Here is a 20,157-nt window from a genome sequence, read left to right on the forward strand (position 1 = left end):
CCAAACAGACCTGAAAACGAACCCGAAAGTCCACCTCTAATCACTATTATATATCCTATATGTGTCATCATAGATTACAAAAATATGTGTTATCATATAATTAATCGTATTTTATACGTATATATATTTTTAAATTTCAGTGTGAAATATAAAAACCAAAATTTAAGTTGGTGTTTGAAATTGAGTTTTGTATTGTATTTTTCTTATATATATTGAAAACATTTTTATAATGGTTATTGGAAAATATGTTAGTAAAAATCAATTTTTGTATATATGTATATTTTTGAATGAATTTTCGATATAAATCAATTTTAAATTATTATTTTGATTTGAATATGTATTCAAATAACATAAGTCCATTACTTTTTAATATAATGTAATGGACTTCCAATTTTTTTAATAGCATAAGCCATTACTTTTTCTCCTAACTTACTGATATCTGTGTTTCCAAACAACACTATATATTTTTTTAAATTGCTATCTATATTTCCAAACAAAAACTTAAAATACTAAGATAGATTAACAGTTTTGAGGGTATTCGAAAAATCAGTGTCCAGCTCCATTTTTATCCTTTTTGTTCTTTTTAGAATAACCAAAAATATACAATTCCTATAGTAAAACTTAGACCTTGTTAGATTAGTTTTATTTTGGAAAACCTAATCTTCCAAAACTTTGTGTGTTTTTTATTTGTTGTGTGTACGGACTAAGTAGAAAAATGGAGTATTAGAGGACCTATCCAGGAATTTTTGCATGATAATTGTTATTGCTCGTCTTCTTCCAAACATTATTTGTGGTAATCTTTTTCTTCTTTATTACTAGATTTTTTATTCGCGCTACGCGCGAGTCTGCTTTAATAATTTAATTTAATTTTGCAATATTTTTTAAGAAAAAGATGAATTTCGTAAAAAATATTTTTATTAATATTATTAAAATATTATTTGATTTCCTATTTACATTGTTTTTATAAATTTGTTATTTTTGAACTTATCTATTTATTTGTTTGTATTATAAAAGTAAAATTACTGTTACTAAATTATTTATAGTTTCTTATAAGTACATAATTTTAATATCACATAGATTTCTCAGTACATATACACTACTATACTATGCTATACACTACTATGAATACTTTATTAATAATTAGTTTTATTTTTTAATAATATTAAGATAATATAATAGAAAATTGTTTTATATACATTTTTCTACGAAATTTATTTAAAGTGTGCTTTATTATTTTTCATAGTTAAGTTTTTATACAATTTTACCATTTAAATAACTAATATTTAGATATCAATTTGTTTGTATACGTAAATGTATAAATGTATTTATAAACATGTGTATATTGTTTCTTAATAAAAAAATTAAAAGCGTCATATAGATTGTTCCATGCTTATTAACTAATACAACACTGTTATAAATATTTTATTATAATTTTATATGTATTTCTATTTGAATGACATAAAATATTAATCCTTATGCAATATATCTAACTTTTTTGTATTTACCAAATTTTTAGAATGAATGTATTATTATATACTTATTTTATGCGTATTTGTATTTAAAATACTCTTATTTAATTATTTTAAATGCATATCTAATAGTTTTATATGTATATTTAGGTCTAAATCATAATAAATATTTTGATGAAATTTAAATAATAGTAACTATCTGTTTGTTAGATCTAAGAAAAGGAAAAATATATATATATATATATATATATAATTTATGCTAATATTAAGTAATATTTTATTTATTAAAATAAAAAATAAAAATCTAAAAAATTAAATATATCTCCTACTTGATATAGTTACAATATAAATTAGTGGTGGGATTATGATGTCTTAGCGGTTCACAAAATGTTTTCCCCGATTGGGAAGTTACTTTTCTCGGAAAAGGGTTACCATGTACTTCGATTTATTATTATTAGTGACCTAATTTAAAAAAAAATATTTTAGATAATAAAAAAATTTAGGTATGTTTCATAAAAACATGTTTGGTTAGTTAAATGAATATTTGGATTATGACTTTTTAAAAACAATTGTCTCAAAATTTATTAAAATCTAATTATTGATGAGTAAATAACTATGTTAATTTATTTAATTGATAAAAGGCAATTCAAAAGCATATAAACAAACTGTTTAATCAACAATATGTGTATTAATTGTGGATTATTCTTACCACATTTTATTTTTAATAGAACTTTGTAAGCTTATTATAAGCAAAAACTGAATTGGTCCGGTAAGAAAGAAACGAAAATTGACCAATGTTTTTAAGAACCTTTTATAATTTATTATAAAATTAGATGATTTTGTAGCCAACACCAATATAAAAATACTAAAATTTTATTTTTTACTTATTTGATTAGGTTAATTATTTTAATATTAATTATATATTTTATTTTTATGTATATGCTATTTTATGTTTTGACATACTTTATGAATTTTTTAAATAAATTTTAGTGTTATTTTTTAAGATAGTTAGCATATATATCAAGTTAGTTAATTTTAGTTTATATTTTGAAATTAATTTATAGATTTACTTTAGAAATATTAAGATTTATAAAAATATTAAACAATGATACTGATTTGGAATATTTTTCGTATTTTTATTTATATATGAATATTTTTAATAGTATATAGCCCTTATCGTAATATTGGCTGTGGACATAATTTGTTTTTTCTTGTTGAACTCTTTTTATGTTAAGTTTTCAAGAATTTAGTATAAATACCAATCTAATTTTTAAGATAATTAATACATTAGTTAATTTATCATTTTTTTAATTTTATATTTATTTTTATTTTACTTTCACATACATGATTATTAGAACATTTTTTTTATGTTGATTTCTTTTTTAAAATGCTATTTTTGTTCGATAAAATTTTATTTTTAATTTTCAAATATTTAGTTTAAAAATAAAGTTAATTATTTCTGGCAAAAAAATTTAAACTTATTTAATTTTATTTTGGGAGAAATAAAATATCTGAAATTTTATATTTAAAAATATCAAATTAACATTTTGAGAATACATATTATTAATAATAATTTTAGCTTTTATGTGACCACTTTAAATAACATATAGCCTCAATTTTAAAATCATATGTGCTTTAGATTCATATTTTCTTTATTATTTCAAATTTTTTTATTTTTTAATATTATATTTTGTACGTAAAATTTATGTTATTCTTCCAAATATTTAGTTTATATATCAATATGATTCCTTTAATGATTTTGGCTTTTTCTAAATTTTACATTGATTATGAAAGAAACAATTTTTGAAAGTTCTATAAGTAATATATAAAATGGTGATTAACATATTTTTCTTGGTGCTTCAAGATAATATATGGATATTCTCAATAATTTACGGCATCAAATTATATATAGTATATGTTATTTGTGAATATTTTCAATTATTTCTGTTTTTTAAAGCATATAGTCCATATCATATTAAAGGTTACATACATAATTATATTTTTAGTAATAATATGCGATCAATACCAATTCCTATAAGGTACGTGAACAATCTCTTATTATATTAAGTTTTCAATAATTAGCTACAAATATCAATCTAACTTTAAAGATAAGTTTTACAAATTTTAATTTATCTTTTTATAGTTTTGTGCTGATTTTTACATACGTGATTATTTATAAATATGTTTTTTAAAAATTTGTTTCTTTTTGAATATTTTTATTTTTGTTTAATTTCAAATATATAATTATTTTATATATCAAGTTAATTATATTTAATAATATTTTTATTTACTTTATCAAATTAAGATGCTGACTTTTATATTATTATAATGATATTTTTAAATTCTATGTGAACACTTAAATAATATATATCCTCAATTTTGAAATCATATGTTATTTAGATTCATATGTAATGAAAAAGTGATTTAGATTTACATTGTCTTTATTATTTGAAATCCTTATATTTTTAAGATTATTTTTGTTACTTAATTTTATGTTGATCTTCCAAACATTTATTTCTTATAATAAACTGATTCTTTTAGTTATTTGGCAATTTTGCTTACAAAATTTATTATTGATATTTTTTTGAAAGAAATAGCTTCCATTTTGAAATCATATTTTGTTAGATTCATATGTAATGAAAAGTGATTTAGATTCATATTGTTTTTATTATTTTAAAATCTTGTATTCTTTAAGATTTTTTTTGTTAGTTGATTTTATGTTGGTCTTTCAAAAGTTTACTTTATATATCAAATTGATTCCTTTAATAATTTTGCATTTTCACTAAATGGAATAGTAGTTTCCTTTTTATTTTGAAATAAACATTTTTTGAAAATCTTGAAATTTTTAAAATAATAATTAAAATGGCAATTTGACATATTTTGGTGCTTTAAAATAATATGTGGATATTCTCAATGATTTATTGCATAAAATTACATATAGTACATATTTTTGTTGAATATTTTCAGCAGTATATAACCTAAATTTTGTAAATCATGTGTTTTAGATTTATATAGTTGTAATTGTTTGAAAGTATTGCATTTTTAAATTAACTATTATATTTGTTTGTTATTTTTATGTTAATTTTCGAAACTTTATTTTATATAGTATAGATTTGTACATGATGTTTTTAACTTTGTAAGTTTAACTTATTTGATAATTATTTATATTTTATTTTGAAATAAAAAATTTCGTAATATTAACATTTTTAGAAATACCAAATTGAAAAACGATTTGGTATATTTTTGGTGCTTTAAAATAATATGTGAACATTCTCAATGATTTATAATATCAACTTATATATAGTATATGTTAGTTTGAATATTTTCAATAGTATATAACCTAAACTTTGAAAATCATGAGTTTAAATTTAGATTTATATAGTTATACTTGTTTGAAAGTCTTGTATTTTTAAATTAATTATTCTTTTCGTTATTTATTTTTTAATTTTTGAAAAATATTAAACATTATGTTAACTTAATATAGTATTTATATTTTGTAAAATTACCTTATTCGATATTGATTTATATTTTAGTTTGAAATAAACATTTTTTTTTTGTAATATTAACATTTTTAAAAATAGTAAACTTAAATAATAATTTGTCATACTACGATTGGTCGTTTAAATCCTACGTGGACGCTCTCGATGGCTTATTGCCTCAACTTTTATATAGTATAGACTAGATTTTTTACTCGCGCTATGCGCGAGTCTGCTTTAATAATTTAATTTAATTTTACAATATTTTTTAAGAAAAAGATGAATTTCGTAAAAAATATTTTTATTAATATTATTAAAATATTATTTGATTTCCTATTTACATTGTTTTTATAAATTTGTTATTTTTGAACTTAGCTATTTATTTGTTTGTATTATAAAAGTAAAATTACTGTTACTAAAGTATTTATAGTTTCTTATAAGTACATAATTTTAATATCACATAGATTTCTCAATACATATACACTACTATACTATACTATACACTACTATGAATACTTTATTAATAATTAGTTTTATTTTTTAATAATATTAAGGTAATATAATAGAAAATTGTTTTATATACATTTTTCTATGAAATTTATTTAAAGTGTGATTTATTATTTTTCATAGTTAAGTTTTTATACAATTTTGCAATTTAAATAACTAATATTTAAATATCAGTTTGTTTGTATACGTAAATGTATAAATGTATTTATAAACATGTGTATATTGTTTCTTAATAAAAAAATTAAAAGCGTCATATAGATTGTTTCATGCTTATTAACTTATACAACACTGTTATAAATATTTTATTATAATTTTATATGTATTTCTATTTGAATGACATAAAAGATTAATCCTTATACAATATATCTAACTTTTTGGTATTTACCAAATTTTTAGAATGAATGTATTATTATATACTTGTTTTATGCATATTTGTATTTAAAATAATCTTATTTAATTCGTTTAAATGCATATCCAATAGTTTTATATGTATATTTAGGTCTAAATCATAATAAATATTTTGATGAAATTTAAATAATGGTAACTATCTGTTTGTTATATATAAGAAAAGGAGAAAATATATATATATATATATATATATATATATATAATTTATGCTAATATTAAGTAATATTTTATTTATTAAAATAAAAAATAAAAATCTAAAAAATTAAATATATCTCCTACTTGATATAGTTACAATATAAATTAGTGGTGGGATTATGATGTTTTAGCGATTCACAAAATGTTTTCCCCGATTGAGAAATTACTTTTCTCGGAAAAGGGTTACCATGTACTTCGATTTATTATTATTACTGACCTAATTTAAAAAAAAATATTTTAGATAATAAAAAAATTTAGGTATGTTTCATAAAAACATGTTTGGTTAGTTAAATGAATATTTGGATTATGACTTTTTAAAAACAATTGTCTCAAAATTGACTAAAATCTAATTGTTAATGAGTAAATAACTATGTTAATTTATTTAATTGATAAAAGACAATTCAAAAGCATATAGCCAAACTGTTTAATCAACAGTATGTGTATTAATTGTGGATTATTCTTACCACATTTTATTTTTAATAGAACTTTGTAAACTTATTATAAGCCAAAACTGAATTGGCCCGGTAAGAAAGAAACGAAAATTGACCAATGTTTTTAAGAACCTTTTATAATCTATTATAAAATTAGATGATTTTGTAGCCAACACCAATATAAAAATACTAAAATTTTATTTTTTACTTATTTGATTAGATTAATTATTTTAATATTAATTATATATTTTATTTTTATGTATATGCTATTTTATGTTTTGACATACTTTATGAATTTTTTAAATAAATTTTAGTGTTATGTTTTAAGATAGTTAGCATATATATCAAGTTAGTTAATTTTAGTTCATATTTTGAAATTAATTTATAGATTTACTTTAGAAATATTAAGATTTATAAAAATATTAAGCAATGATACTGATTTGGAATATTTTTCGTATTTTTATTTATATATGAATATTTTTAATAGTATATAGCCCTTATCGTAATATTGGCTGTGGACATAATTTGTTTTTTCTTGTTAAACTCTTTTTTAGGTAAAGTTTTCAAGAATTTAGTATAAATACCAATCTAATTTTTAAGATAATTAATACATTAGTTAATTTATCATTTTTGTAATTTTTTATTTATTTTTATTTTACTTTCACATACATGATTATTAGAACATTTTTTTATGTTGATTTCTTTTTTAAAATGTTATTTTTGTTCGATAAAATTTTATTTTTAATTTTCAAATATTTAGTTTTAAAATAAAGTTAATTATTTCTGGCAAAAAATTTAAATTTATTCAATTTTATTTTGAGAGAAATAAAATATCTGAAATTTTATATTTAAAAATATCAAATTAACATTTTGAGAATACATATTATTAATAATAATTTTAGCTTCTATGTGACCACTTTAAATAACATATAGCCTCAATTTTAAAATCATATGTGCTTTAGATTCATATTTTCTTTATTATTTCAAATTCTTTTATTTTTTAATATTATATTTTGTACGTAAAATTTATGTTATTCTTCCAAATATTTAGTTTATATATCAATATGATTCCTTTAATGATTTTGGGTTTTTCTAAATTTTACATTGATTATGAAAGAAACAATTTTTGAAAGTTCTATAAGTAATATATAAAATGGTGATTAACATATTTTTCTTGGTGCTTCAAGATAATATATGGATATTCTCAATAATTTACGGCATCAAATTATATATAGTATATGTTATTTGTGAATATTTTCAGTTATTTCTGTTTTTTAAAGCTTATAGTCCATATCATATTAAAGGTTACATACATAATTATATTTTTAGTAATAATATGCGATCAATACCAATTCCTATAAGGTACGTGAACAATCTCTTATTATATTAAGTTTTCAATAATTAGCTACAAATATCAATCTAACTTTAAAGATAAGTTTTACAAATTTTAATTTATCTTTTTATAGTTTTGTGCTGATTTTTACATACGTGATTATTTATAAATATGTTTTTTAAAACTTTGTTTCTTTTTGAATATTTTTATTTTTGTTAATTTTTTGTTTAATTTCAAATATATAATTATTTTACATATCAAGTTAATTATCTTTAATAATATTTTTATTTACTTTATCAAATTAAGATGCTGACTTTTATATTATTATAATGATATTTTTAAATTCTATGTGAACACGTAAATAATATATATCCTCAATTTTGAAATCATATGTTATTTAGATTCATATGTAATGAAAAAGTGATTTAGATTTACATTGTCTTTATTATTTGAAATCCTTATATTTTTAAGATTATTTTTGTTACTTAATTTTATGTTGATCTTCCAAACATTTATTTCTAATAATAAACTGATTTTTTTAGTTATTTGGCAATTTTGCTTACAAAATTTATTATTGATATTTTTTTGAAAGAAATAGCTTCCATTTTGAAATCATATTTTGTTAGATTCATATGTAATGAAAAGTGCTTTAGATTCATATTGTTTTTATTATTTTAAAATCTTGTATTCTTTAAGATTTTTTTTTGTTAGTTGATTTTATGTTGGTCTTTCAAAGATTTACTTTATATATCAAATTGATTCCTTTAATAATTTTGCATTTTCACTAAATTGAATAGTAGTTTCCTTTTTATTTTGAAATAAACATTTTTTGAAAATCTTGAAATTTTTAAAATAATAATTAAAATGGTAATTTGACATATTTTGGTGCTTTAAAATAATATGTGGATATTCTCAATGATTTATTGCATAAAATTACATATTGTACATATTTTTGTTGAATATTTTCAGCAGTATATAACCTAAATTTTGTAAATCATGTGTTTTAGATTTATATAGTTATAATTGTTTGAAAGTATTGCATTTTTAAATTAACTATTATATTTGTTTGTTATTTTTATGTTAATTTTCGAAACTTTATTTTATATAGTATAGATTTGTACATGATGTTTTTAACTTTGTAAGTTTAACTGTAAGTTTAACTTATTTGATAATTATTTATATTTTATTTTGAAATAAATTTTTTTGTAATATTAACATTTTTAGAAATACCAAATTGAAAAACGATTTGGTATATTTTTGGTGCTTTAAAATAATATGTGAACATTCTCAATGATTTATAATATCAACTTATATATAGTATATGTTAGTTTGAATATTTTCAATAGTATATAACCTAAACTTTGAAAATCATGAGTTTAAATTTAGATTTATATAGTTATACTTGTTTGAAAGTCTTGTATTTTTAAATTAATTATTCTTTTCGTTATTTATTTTTTAATTTTCGAAAAATATTAAACATTATGTAAACTTAATATAGTATTTATATTTTTGTAAATTTACCTTATTCGATATTGATTTATATTTTAGTTTGAAATAAACATTTTGTTTTTGTAATATTAACATTTTTAAAAATAGTAAACTTAAATAATATTTTGTCATACTACGATTGGTCGTTTAAATCCTACGTGGACGCTCTCGATGGCTTATAGCCTCAACTTTTATATAGTATAGATTCGGTGGCACAAGGTGTTCCCTGAATTTCTAAGAGACCTGAGTTCGAATCCGCTGATAAACACGGCGCGTGGCCACCGCAACTTTTCACATTATCTCTACGGGAAAGGTTTACCGTCTTTTTTTTAGTATCTAAACCCTGTTTTGTGCTCGCTGATCTTAAGCATATGGTCCTTTGCGCACAGTGTGCTCCCATAACCAAAGATTCGCAGAGAGAGAACACGAGACACAACGCCAGTACATGTTTTCATTACATATAAGATTTAGTAATGAGTTTCATAACAATGAACAAATATCATAAGATTGATACTTTATTTATTTTCAATATTGTCCGACTCGATTACAAAGTAGTTGTTGTAAGTGAGAATAGAGACGTGCCCCTCACGGTATCATTGTCAGCCCAAGACACTTCTGAAGCACTAGTAAAGCCCACGAAACAGAGTCTTCAACGGTCAAGTTTCCAGCTAAAAGCATCAAAGAGACAGAAGTGTACGGGGCTGACTATGCCTCTCTCCAACCGATTTGATGCGCTCATATCCGTTGCCTAAAGACAATGAGCTGTCGTCACCTCTGTGCTGTCCTTAACCTAGTTTCTGGATTGTTCTCTTTGTATATATATTTAGAAATAAAGTCCTCTGTTTTCCTTTCTTTACTATACGTCTCTATTCTCACTTACAGTTGTGTTGTTAATTACAGCCTAGTCTATATTTATGTAGAAAAGAATGCCACTGAATAAGCTCATCGATGAAGCCAATAAAAGCATCTTATGATATGATTAAACAATTGAAAAGAATCATCTGTTTTACAGAAAAAAAATCGAGTAAACATTGAAAAGAAGCGAATAAAAGCTAACCTTATGATATGTAAATCCTTGATGCTGTAGGTATGTGGGGTTTTAATTTCCAGACAAATTAGGATGTGGTCCACTAATTAATGCATAATGTTTCTGCATCTTCCTCTCTTCTTCAGTATAATTCACTGAGACAATGTTTTTACTCTTCCTTGTCTTTGCACTCGGATCGTTCTCTGGTTATAAATCTTGATTGTGAATTTTCTGTAGTCACTTATTTGTGTTGCTTGTAAAAAGGTAAAAGTCATTTTTTGATTCTTGTTTATAAATTTAGAGAAACGATTGTGGCTAGAAACAAAGATGCTGACATTCATTTGTAGGATGTTTTCACTCATCCTTATCGAAATCTTGTCTTCTTCCCATGAGTTATTGGTTTTGCTATCGTTCGTCTTTTTCTTCTATGGTAGTTACAATGCACCACTGTGCATGTTCCTCGTGCTGAAAATTGAAGTTTGAATCAGCTACCGTAGATTTGTAGAGACCAACCCATGTCACGGGAATGATCATAATGGGAGATGAGGAAAGAGCCAAAAAAGTATTGAAAGCTGATAGATACCTTTTAAGTTTTATTTACCACAGAGGATTTTTACTGTCACATTCACCATGCACTTTTATATTTAACCGCAGAAACTTCCTATAAATGCCGGTACAATGTATTTGCTCTATACAACTCAACTCACTCAAACCCCAAAACACACACAAAACAATCAAAATGAAGACTTATTTTCTCGTTATTACACTCCTGATGGGTGCAGCTGTCTGCACCCACGGCCTTGAGGAGGTGAAGGACTCCAACGGAAATCCAGTTAATGTCGGTGCACAATACTTCATCCAGCCGGTTAAGACCGAGAGTAACAACGGCGGTGGTCTTGTTCCAGCCGCCATTAACATACTTCCGTTTTGTCCACTTGGCATTACCCAAACACTTCTTCCGTACCAACCGGGCCTGCCTGTAAGATTCGCATATCATCCAAACATTCTCGGCCGATACACCATTGACACATCATCCGACATAATCATCGGGTTTGTGTCCAACATCTGGCCTGTATGCAACGAGTTTTCCAAGTTATGGGCAGTGGATGATTCCTCATCTGCCAAGGAGCCTGCTATTATCATCGGTGGTAAACTGGAGAGACCAAATAGCGCGTTTAAGATAGAAAAGGCTACAGGAGCACACACTTACAAATTGACCACCTCATACGGAACCGTTGGAACCACCCCAGGGGCTTGGTTGAGTGCACCACAGCTACTTGTCACCAATGACGTGGCTAAGACCTTATACGTCAAGTTCGTGAAGGTTGATGATGATGCTACTACGGCTACTACTACTACTACCACTTCTCGTGTTGAGAAGTTAGGTCTAAGGATGTTCCCATTCTACTAGTGTCAACATCATGTAATGTGAAAAGCCTGAGACTCGTCCATGGCTAAGATAATGGGTTGAGATAAAACCCGCATGCATGTATGTGAACTCTGTTTAGTTTCATAACAAGTCAAATATGCTTTTCAGCGTTTTATGAGACATAACTTTACATTACAACACAGTACCAATGATCTGGTCCTAATTTCTATACTGACATATTACCAAATATCCATTTTTGGTTAAACCTATAACCAATCAAAGTAAAATGGAACTCCAAGTCTCTTTTTTTTTTTGCCCTTCACTTAATCGTTAAAATATACCGTACGTGATATATAGTAGATAAATCCAGAATTCCAATCGAAATTTCTCGGATTTTGTGAAAACTGTGGTAGTTTGTACGGAATGACATATCCAAAAATGGCAATCTTCACTAAAAAGACTGATAACATTATCTTTAGAAATAGGATCTCCATCCTATTAGAGTTGGCTACAATTTTAATAGGATCTCATTCCTGCTCATTGCCTAATGCATCCACTCTTTGGACTCAACCTTGTTTTTATTATTTTGCCTTGATTGACTCTAGCTGATTCTAACCTTTTGTATCTTCTTACATTTAGCAAAACCATTTCTAGTTACTTTTGGATATATTTTTCTATTAGCATCGCTGCATTGGAGATGTTGTTATGCAAAGTGTCTCTGCATTTTGCTCCCTCTTCTGTGTAATTCATTGAGAAAATTTTACTCAACTCATCTGCAACGTTCTTCTCCGTCCCTTCGTGTGTCCATAATGTTTTTTCTCAAAGCTTGTGGGCTCACTTTTTCCCATGGCCGGAATCGTTAATTTTCAGAAGCTCATTTTTTTATTTACTGACTCTTCAATTATCATGTAACTTTTCTTAGAGTTAAATTCATTTGCACGGCATAGAAAATTAATTTTCTGTAGGTCACTCTTTTACTATTATAGTTCAATCATATACAATCACCCCATTCACATAGCTAGTGCAATATTCTTGTTGCGGAACAAGACTAGTCTCTAACCGCCTCTCGGATCAGATGCGAGCTTAGCCAGCTTAGATACAACTTTGCAACGCCTCTGTTTGTGCCTCTTGTATGCCCACAACGCTTTATTTCTAGGCCCGTGGGCTCATCCTGTCCAAAGGTCTGAAGCTTTAATTTTTGAAGGCTTCAAACATTTACTTACAGTTACAGACTTTACGATCATCATGTAATTTTTCTCGTAAATTTTATTTCATTCGCACTATATCGCGAACTACTTTTGATTGGTTACTCATCATTTCACTACTTAAAATCAAAGACATTTAATTTTGGAAATTTTTCTAGATAAATGACTTAAAAAATAACTACACTTTAATAATATAAATAGCCAAAACAATTTTCTTTAAGTATCTCAACATGCACCTTTATATACAAAAAAATCGGATGTCACACCATCATTTTTTCTTATTATTGTCATGTTTACTTACAAAACATGAATTTTCTTATTTTTGAGATTTTGTTTTGTCATCAGTTTTCTTGCAAAATCGTTTTAGTCCAGCAGATAGAATTTGGTTTCATGTTTTTTCGTTTTAGTAACTATTTTACAGAAAAAAGAAAACAAAGATAGAATCATTCATACTTTGGATCCCTTTCCCCATCCTATCACTCTGTATGAAGTTATTGGCTTCTTCCCATCTATTATTTTGATCATCCTTTATATTTTAGTTAACATGAACCGTTTCGCGTGTTTCTCATGCCTGAATTCGAAGTTTGAATTGATTACTCTAAACCTCTATTTTCAACCCTCACTGCTAAAATCAACAACATCACGAGAATAAATGAATGACCAGAATGTGACGTGCGTTGAAGTACTTTCAACAGCTGATTAATATAGAGGTCTATTTAGCACAAATGAAAGATTGATCTTTTCTTATTACTGTCACTGTCAGTTAAAATCTAGGATGCATAGAAATTCTGTTAAAAGTTCATTTTCTGTTTCATAAAAGTTTCTGAACGAGAATCTCTTGAAAACTTGTGAAAACAATTTCCTCAAAATCTTATTTCGGAAATGTGATGGAAACTAGCGTTTCCATTTAAAAACTAGCGATTTTGATTTGAAACACAAAACGACTATTTGTCAATTTATGTTTAATGATAACTTAATTTCTTTTTGGTATACTTACCACTGAATGAATATTTTTTTTTAATTTGTATTAATATCATTTTCAGTATTTATTACCTTTTATCATAATAATTTGACTTAAAAGAAAATGGACTAAATTATTTTATTGAAAGATAACATACTTTCTTACCTTTTTGATAAAATTTTATAAAATTTAGAAAATAAAAAAACACTCCTATTATTTGGTTTTATCTCTTAGATAAATTAAACAAAGGTAAGTACCTAAAAAACACTCCTATTATTTGATTTTATCTCTTATATATATATATATATACATATCCGAACCCGCAAAGATCCGAACTGAATCCGAACTGAAATTTAGAAATACCCGAATGGAACTGAAATCTTTGAACCCGAAACCTGAATAGACCTGAACCGAACCCGAGTGGGTACCGGAACGCCCGCCCCTAGATTCTATGCTACCTAGGTTAAAACAAATGACTTTTAAATTTAAGCATATAGACTTCCTATAAATACTGATACAATGTGTCTGATCTCTATAACTAAACTCATCCAAACAATAAAAAAAAGTATGTCATCATTCCCATTGGCCTCCTTTCTCATCGCTCTCCTGTTGGCTGCAGCTGTCTGCACCCACGGACAAGTACCGGTGACGGACACGGACGGAAACAACGTTCGTATCAATGAACGATACTTCATCCAACCGGTCAATACCGGGGTTAACGGAGGTGGTCTTATCCCAGTTGCAGCTATACTTCCCTCTTGTCCACTTGGCATCACCGAAGCACTTCCGGGGGAATCGGGCGTGCTGGTTAGGATCGCATTTCCACCGAGGTTGATCCCTCCCCTGCTGCCACGCACCATTGTCCCTACAAATTCCGACATAACCATCGAGTTCAAGTCCAACATCTGCAATGGCATCTCCAAGTTCTGGGAAGTCGATGAATTCGCACAGAATCCCGACCAGGCTGAGATTCTCATCGGTGGTAACCGGAGGAGAGGAAATAGCTGGTTTAAGATAGAGAGAGCCGGAAAAGAAGCAGAAACAAACATTTACAAATTTACCACTTCTGCCGGAACCGTTGGAGCCATCTCAGGGGCCTTCGACAGTCCACAACTAGTTCTCACCAATGATGTGGCTAAGACCATATTCGTCAAATTCATCAGAGATGTTACTACCGTTGTTACTTCTGCTTCTCGTGTTGAAAAGTAATGACTAAGGATGATCCCATTTTGTTAATCGCGAAGACCTTGTAATGTAAAAGCCAAAAGACTCGGTCAATGGCCAAATATAAGGGGTTGAGATTAATACTGCAAGTACGCTTTTGCTCGTAAACTTTTATGACTCTGAGAATAAATTATGTTTCCAAACATGAAATTCGATATTTAGTTATATATCTGTTCTGTTAAAGTGAACTCCAAATTTATTTCTTTTCAAATTAGTCTGATTTATTTTTAATTTACTACTTCCGTTTCAAAATAGATATGTTTTGAGTTTTCATATATATTAAAAAACATATTAAAATTTAATTATAAATACATTATTTTGTGATTAATTATTTTCTACAACTTTAAGCTGATCAAAATAACACAATTTAATTTTTTTGAGGTCTACAATTTATCATTATACCTAAGAAGAAAAATACCATGAAAACATTAAAAATATATTTTTAAAAATAGCTTTTTCTTGAACATGGATCATTCTAAAATAGATAAACTTCTGAAATACAGAAAGTATTTTATAAATTTCCTTTGGTTAGCCATTCGCTTACCTAATTTTCTCTTTGGGCCAGTAAAATTGATACGTATATTGTAATTCGAAAAAGTTAAGGTCAAAACTGGAGTTATAACAAAAAATATGAGGGGGCTAAATCTAATCTACGAAAGTATTTGAAAGGAAATAAACAAATAAATAATTTTAGAGAATAAAAGTAAAATTAGAAAATATATTTACCATATGCATTAAAATATAAAATGATATTTATACTGAAACGAGTTTAATAGACTAAACCAATATTAGTAAGTTGACAACAAAAAACCAATATTAGTAAAAATGAAAAATATATAGAGAAAATGTGTATTTAAATACCAAACTATCTCAAATTCTCTAAAAAAAATACAAACTTTTCATTAACCCAAATAAATCACAAACTTATATTGACTGGGTTATATTAGGTACACCTTTGGTCAACTTAATTTGTCGTTAAATCTCCATCTAATATTCCGTTTGTTGATATGATGTCATTTGAGAATAGACCAAATCATTTGATTAATTTGTCATAATCCCAGATTCGAGAAAAGTGTTTTTCATGGCTTGCTCTTCTTTCTCTTGTGACTTTAGTCTTAGCTTTTTGACATTGGTCTTCAGTAACAATCAAGTTGTATCTTCTCTTGATCTCTTCACCAATTTCCTTAGCAGTAAGCTTAGGATTCACCCTCAACCTTTCCGCAAACAGCTGTGCAATTGATGAAGGCTTCAACATCTTAGAGTAACCAGAACGTATACAAGCGTGTTCATTAACATAAACCTTTATCTGCAGTTTATGTTTCCTCTTCTCATACGAACAATACACTCTCCAAGGACAATCATACTCAGTGTCAGAACAAACAGCGCCAAGCTTCATTTGTGTTGATATGTATAGCTTGATATCATATCTTGTTTTCAGAGAATACCTACGAAGAGCTTGCTTGAACTCTGATGCAGACGAAAACATCTTCCCCAACGCTAAGACCTCATCGGCTGATGCTGCATCCTCACAAGCTTTCCTTCGCGCTTCTTCTTCCTCATCATCAGATGATACAGGATCAGGCGTATTATCCTCATTCCAGCAATCATCATCTCCACTCTCATCGTTTTCGTCTCCATCATTACTTGCAACATCTCCAAAGTGGGATGAGAAAACTTCACAAGCTTCTTCTTCAGTTTGTACGCCACATCCTTCTTCTTCTGAAACCTCATTCTCATATTCTTCGATCTCATCACCAGAATCATCAACAATAGCCTCGCAATCATCACCGGGTACGGGTTCACACTCATCTCTGTCATAGCCTATAAATACAGCCGACCTTATTTCATCACCTTCAGCAACAGGTTGAGGTTCAGGTTCTCTACATCCGCCTCGACGTACTGGAAGCTTTTTCCTTATCACCATGTTAGTGAAAAACGATTTACAGTTTTAAAACGAAGGAGAAGAAAAAGAAGAGATAATAACGATTTGGAGAAGAGATGATATGGAGTTTTAGTATGATTGAAAAGAGAAAGACGAGATGAGTTAGGGTTCTACAATGAGCAGAGAAAGAAGAGGAGTACGTGTAGATTAGAAGTACTGTATAGTTTTTTATTCTTTAGGTTTGTGTTCTATTCTTAAAACGACACCACATCATTAACCGTTAATATCAAACAGAGGTTAGATGATAAATTAAATTGAGAAAATTTGTACTTAGTATGGCTCAATAATTATAATTTTGTGATTTATTTGGGTTAATGAAAAGTTTGTATTTGTTTTGGAGAATTTGAGATAGTTTGGTATTTAATTACACATTTTCTCAAAATATATATTGCATTCGCTAATCCCAACATACATTTTTAAGGCAACGTTCGTTTAATAAACACAGATGAAAGACTAATCTCTTTCCGTCACACGCATATTTACACCAGCAAAGCAAAAATGAATTTACTCTAACCTATTATCTCTCTGTTCATTCTTAGGTCAGAGTAATTCTAACTCATTGCTATTTTATTTCAATAATAATATTTAGAGTTAAAATTGTTGTAGTTCACCTCTATTTCTTCTTATGTAATAGAGATTACTATTTTTAATTTTTACTATTTATAAAGATAAAGAAATAGCCAGAACTAGGCCCGAAGACAATATGGAGCAAAATATTTAAATGAGCCCTACTTTGTGGGGCCTAATTTAGTATATAAAAATAGTAATAAGATATCAAACAGATTTTTTATAGTTTATATATGAATAAACTTAATATTAAAACTAAAATAAAATAATATATAATTTATGTTCTAATTTTTTTTCTTTAAAGAGAATAAAAATTAAGTTTTTGGTAAATTAGGAAATTTTATAAAAATATTTTTTAAATTTAATTAAACTAAACATGTATTTTGTTTTGAATGGAGTCTCAGTATTTATAGAGTTCCTCTATCCCCTATACTATATTTACGAAGTGATTTTGCCACATGTCCTCTGTACAATCAATTTCCCAAAACAAATATGACATCGCTACTGAAATTGATGACATGACTTCCGGAAAAATATGACATGAATAATTTCATTTAATATTGATTTATATTTTTGGCAAACTTATTAGAATAAGGTAATAATTCATATATTATATTTAATATTGATATTTCCTTTTGGTAAACTTTTTTTAAATATGGTAATAGATCGTACATCATCTATAAAATAAATATATTCATATATAATATTTTAAATTTTGAAATATTAATATTTTTGTATAATTATACAATTTGTATTACTAAACTTTTCAAAAATTTCTACAATTTTTTAAAAATTTAAATATCTAATCGTAAGATCATTAGTTTTTTATATACCTACAAATTTTATAAATATTGTTTAGGCTAAATTTTTGATAATTATACAATGTTATATCATTTTTATTAGTTTTATACAAATTGATGTAATATATATCAAATCTATATTAAATATTAGTAAGAAGATAGTAAAATCAATAATATTTAATAAAATTTATTTCTAAATATAAGTTAGATTTAAAATGTTTTTTACTGCACATGGTGCTGGAAAACACCTAATTTTTTTTAAAAAATAGCAAATACATTGAAGATTATCTGAACCACTTATCAAAAGAATGGAAAATCTCTTGTGATATTTGTAAATTTGTTAGAAGAAAAACGGTTTCTCTTCTTTTTACTTTTTTCCTTATTCTAATTGGTGATAAAGTTTATTTGTAAAAGTTCAAAAATAAAGTTTATTAGAAAACACCAATGATGAGATAAGTTTCAAAAAAAAAACACCAATGATGATTATTGCCATAACTATTTATAAAAAGAAACAAAAGACAGAAATGTTTAGAATGATTCATACGTTGATTCCCCCACCCTACCACAGACACTATGAAGAATTGTTTTCTTCCCATCAATTATTTGCTCATCCTTTATATGTTAGTTACATGAACAGTTTTGCATGTTCCTCGTGCTAAAAATCGAAGTTTGAGCAGAATGTGTGATCAAAGTAGTAAAGGCACACAGTTACGTCGTCTCTTATTCGGCTTCTTTTCTGTTAGAAACGGAGAAATAACAACAAAAAAGGGTGTAAATTTTTTTTTGAAAAAAGGGCTACAAGATTTTCAAAAATTTATGACTAAAAAAAAGGGTGTAAATTGCATGGGATTCTCCCGTCCGTGACTAACCCAAAGTTTTTAGCTATGAATCAATTATTAAAAAACTAGGAAATTTAATGTGATGTTTGTAAAGTTTATCAAAAGAAAATCGATTTCTGTTATGAAATTAAGGTTTACGAATTTGTAAGTTGTGTGTATTATTACTCAATCATAAGGTGCCCTTATATATGAGAGTTACAAAAAGAAAGACATAAATATGGAAAGTGTACAAATACAAGGAAAAAAAAATAAAGTTTCTTTTTCTCTAAAGTCTAAGCCGCCTCTCTCTTCTCTTCATGCGGCCGCCTCTCTCTCTCTCTCTCTCTAGAGTTGGACCGTCTCTCTCTCTCTTGGTATTGGACCGGTTATAGACCGGGCCGGTTATAGACCGGGCCGGTTATAGACCGGGCCGGTTATGGACATCCATCATATGGTTTATAACACTCCCCCTTGGATGTCATAACCATACAGAGTTCGTAATACGCTTTGGATGTTGCCTCATTAAAACCTTACCAGGAAAACTCAGTGGGACAAAACCATGGTTAAGGAAAAAGAGTACAACACGCATTACTCTCCATGTTCTGAACATCACTGAAAATCTTTCAGTCTACGTATCCCAATCTCCGTATATGTCCTTCTAGTTGGCGCATCCCAGCCTGATGGTTGAGCTTCATGGATACCAATGACTAATGGTCTCAATATCAAGGCAAGGCGCCAACAGTACTTAAGGTTAGGGACGTGTATGTCTTTTGTGCCTTATGGTCGAACATGAGCTAAACATATAGGAGATTCTCGGCAAGAACACATGTCCGGCCTAGTATGGCTTGTCAATTACATCAAGGCGCCAATGGTACTTGGGTAATGGACTTTACCGGACGAAAGACATATTTCTTGTCCTTCTTGGGACCAAAGGATC

General features: G+C 26.8%; 2 protein-coding genes across 2 annotated transcripts; both read left to right on the forward strand.

Annotated features, from left to right (window-relative positions):
• The first annotated feature begins 11,013 nt into the window (after positions 1–11,013).
• Positions 11,014–11,898, forward strand: LOC106404641 (kunitz trypsin inhibitor 2-like). Its single transcript, XM_013845344.3, has one exon. The coding sequence runs from the start codon at positions 11,074–11,076 to the stop codon at positions 11,743–11,745; it is 672 nt and encodes a 223-aa protein (XP_013700798.1). The 5' UTR covers positions 11,014–11,073; the 3' UTR covers positions 11,746–11,898.
• A 2,454-nt stretch (positions 11,899–14,352) lies between these two features.
• LOC106404622 (kunitz trypsin inhibitor 2-like) lies at positions 14,353–15,276 on the forward strand. The gene has a single exon (XM_013845329.3). The coding sequence runs from the start codon at positions 14,389–14,391 to the stop codon at positions 15,076–15,078; it is 690 nt and encodes a 229-aa protein (XP_013700783.2). The 5' UTR covers positions 14,353–14,388; the 3' UTR covers positions 15,079–15,276.
• Positions 15,277–20,157: the final 4,881 nt, after the last annotated feature.

Source organism: Brassica napus, chromosome C6 (assembly GCF_020379485.1).
Source record: "Brassica napus cultivar Da-Ae chromosome C6, Da-Ae, whole genome shotgun sequence".
Lineage (NCBI taxonomy): Eukaryota > Viridiplantae > Streptophyta > Magnoliopsida > Brassicales > Brassicaceae > Brassica > Brassica napus.

Bases quoted from the DNA above. Each gene is read 5' to 3' on its own strand.
- LOC106404622 (XM_013845329.3), top strand. From the start codon at position 14,389: ATGTGTCTGATCTCTATAACTAAACTCATCCAAACAATAAAAAAAAGT.
- LOC106404641 (XM_013845344.3), top strand. From the start codon at position 11,074: ATGAAGACTTATTTTCTCGTTATTACACTCCTGATGGGTGCAGCTGTC.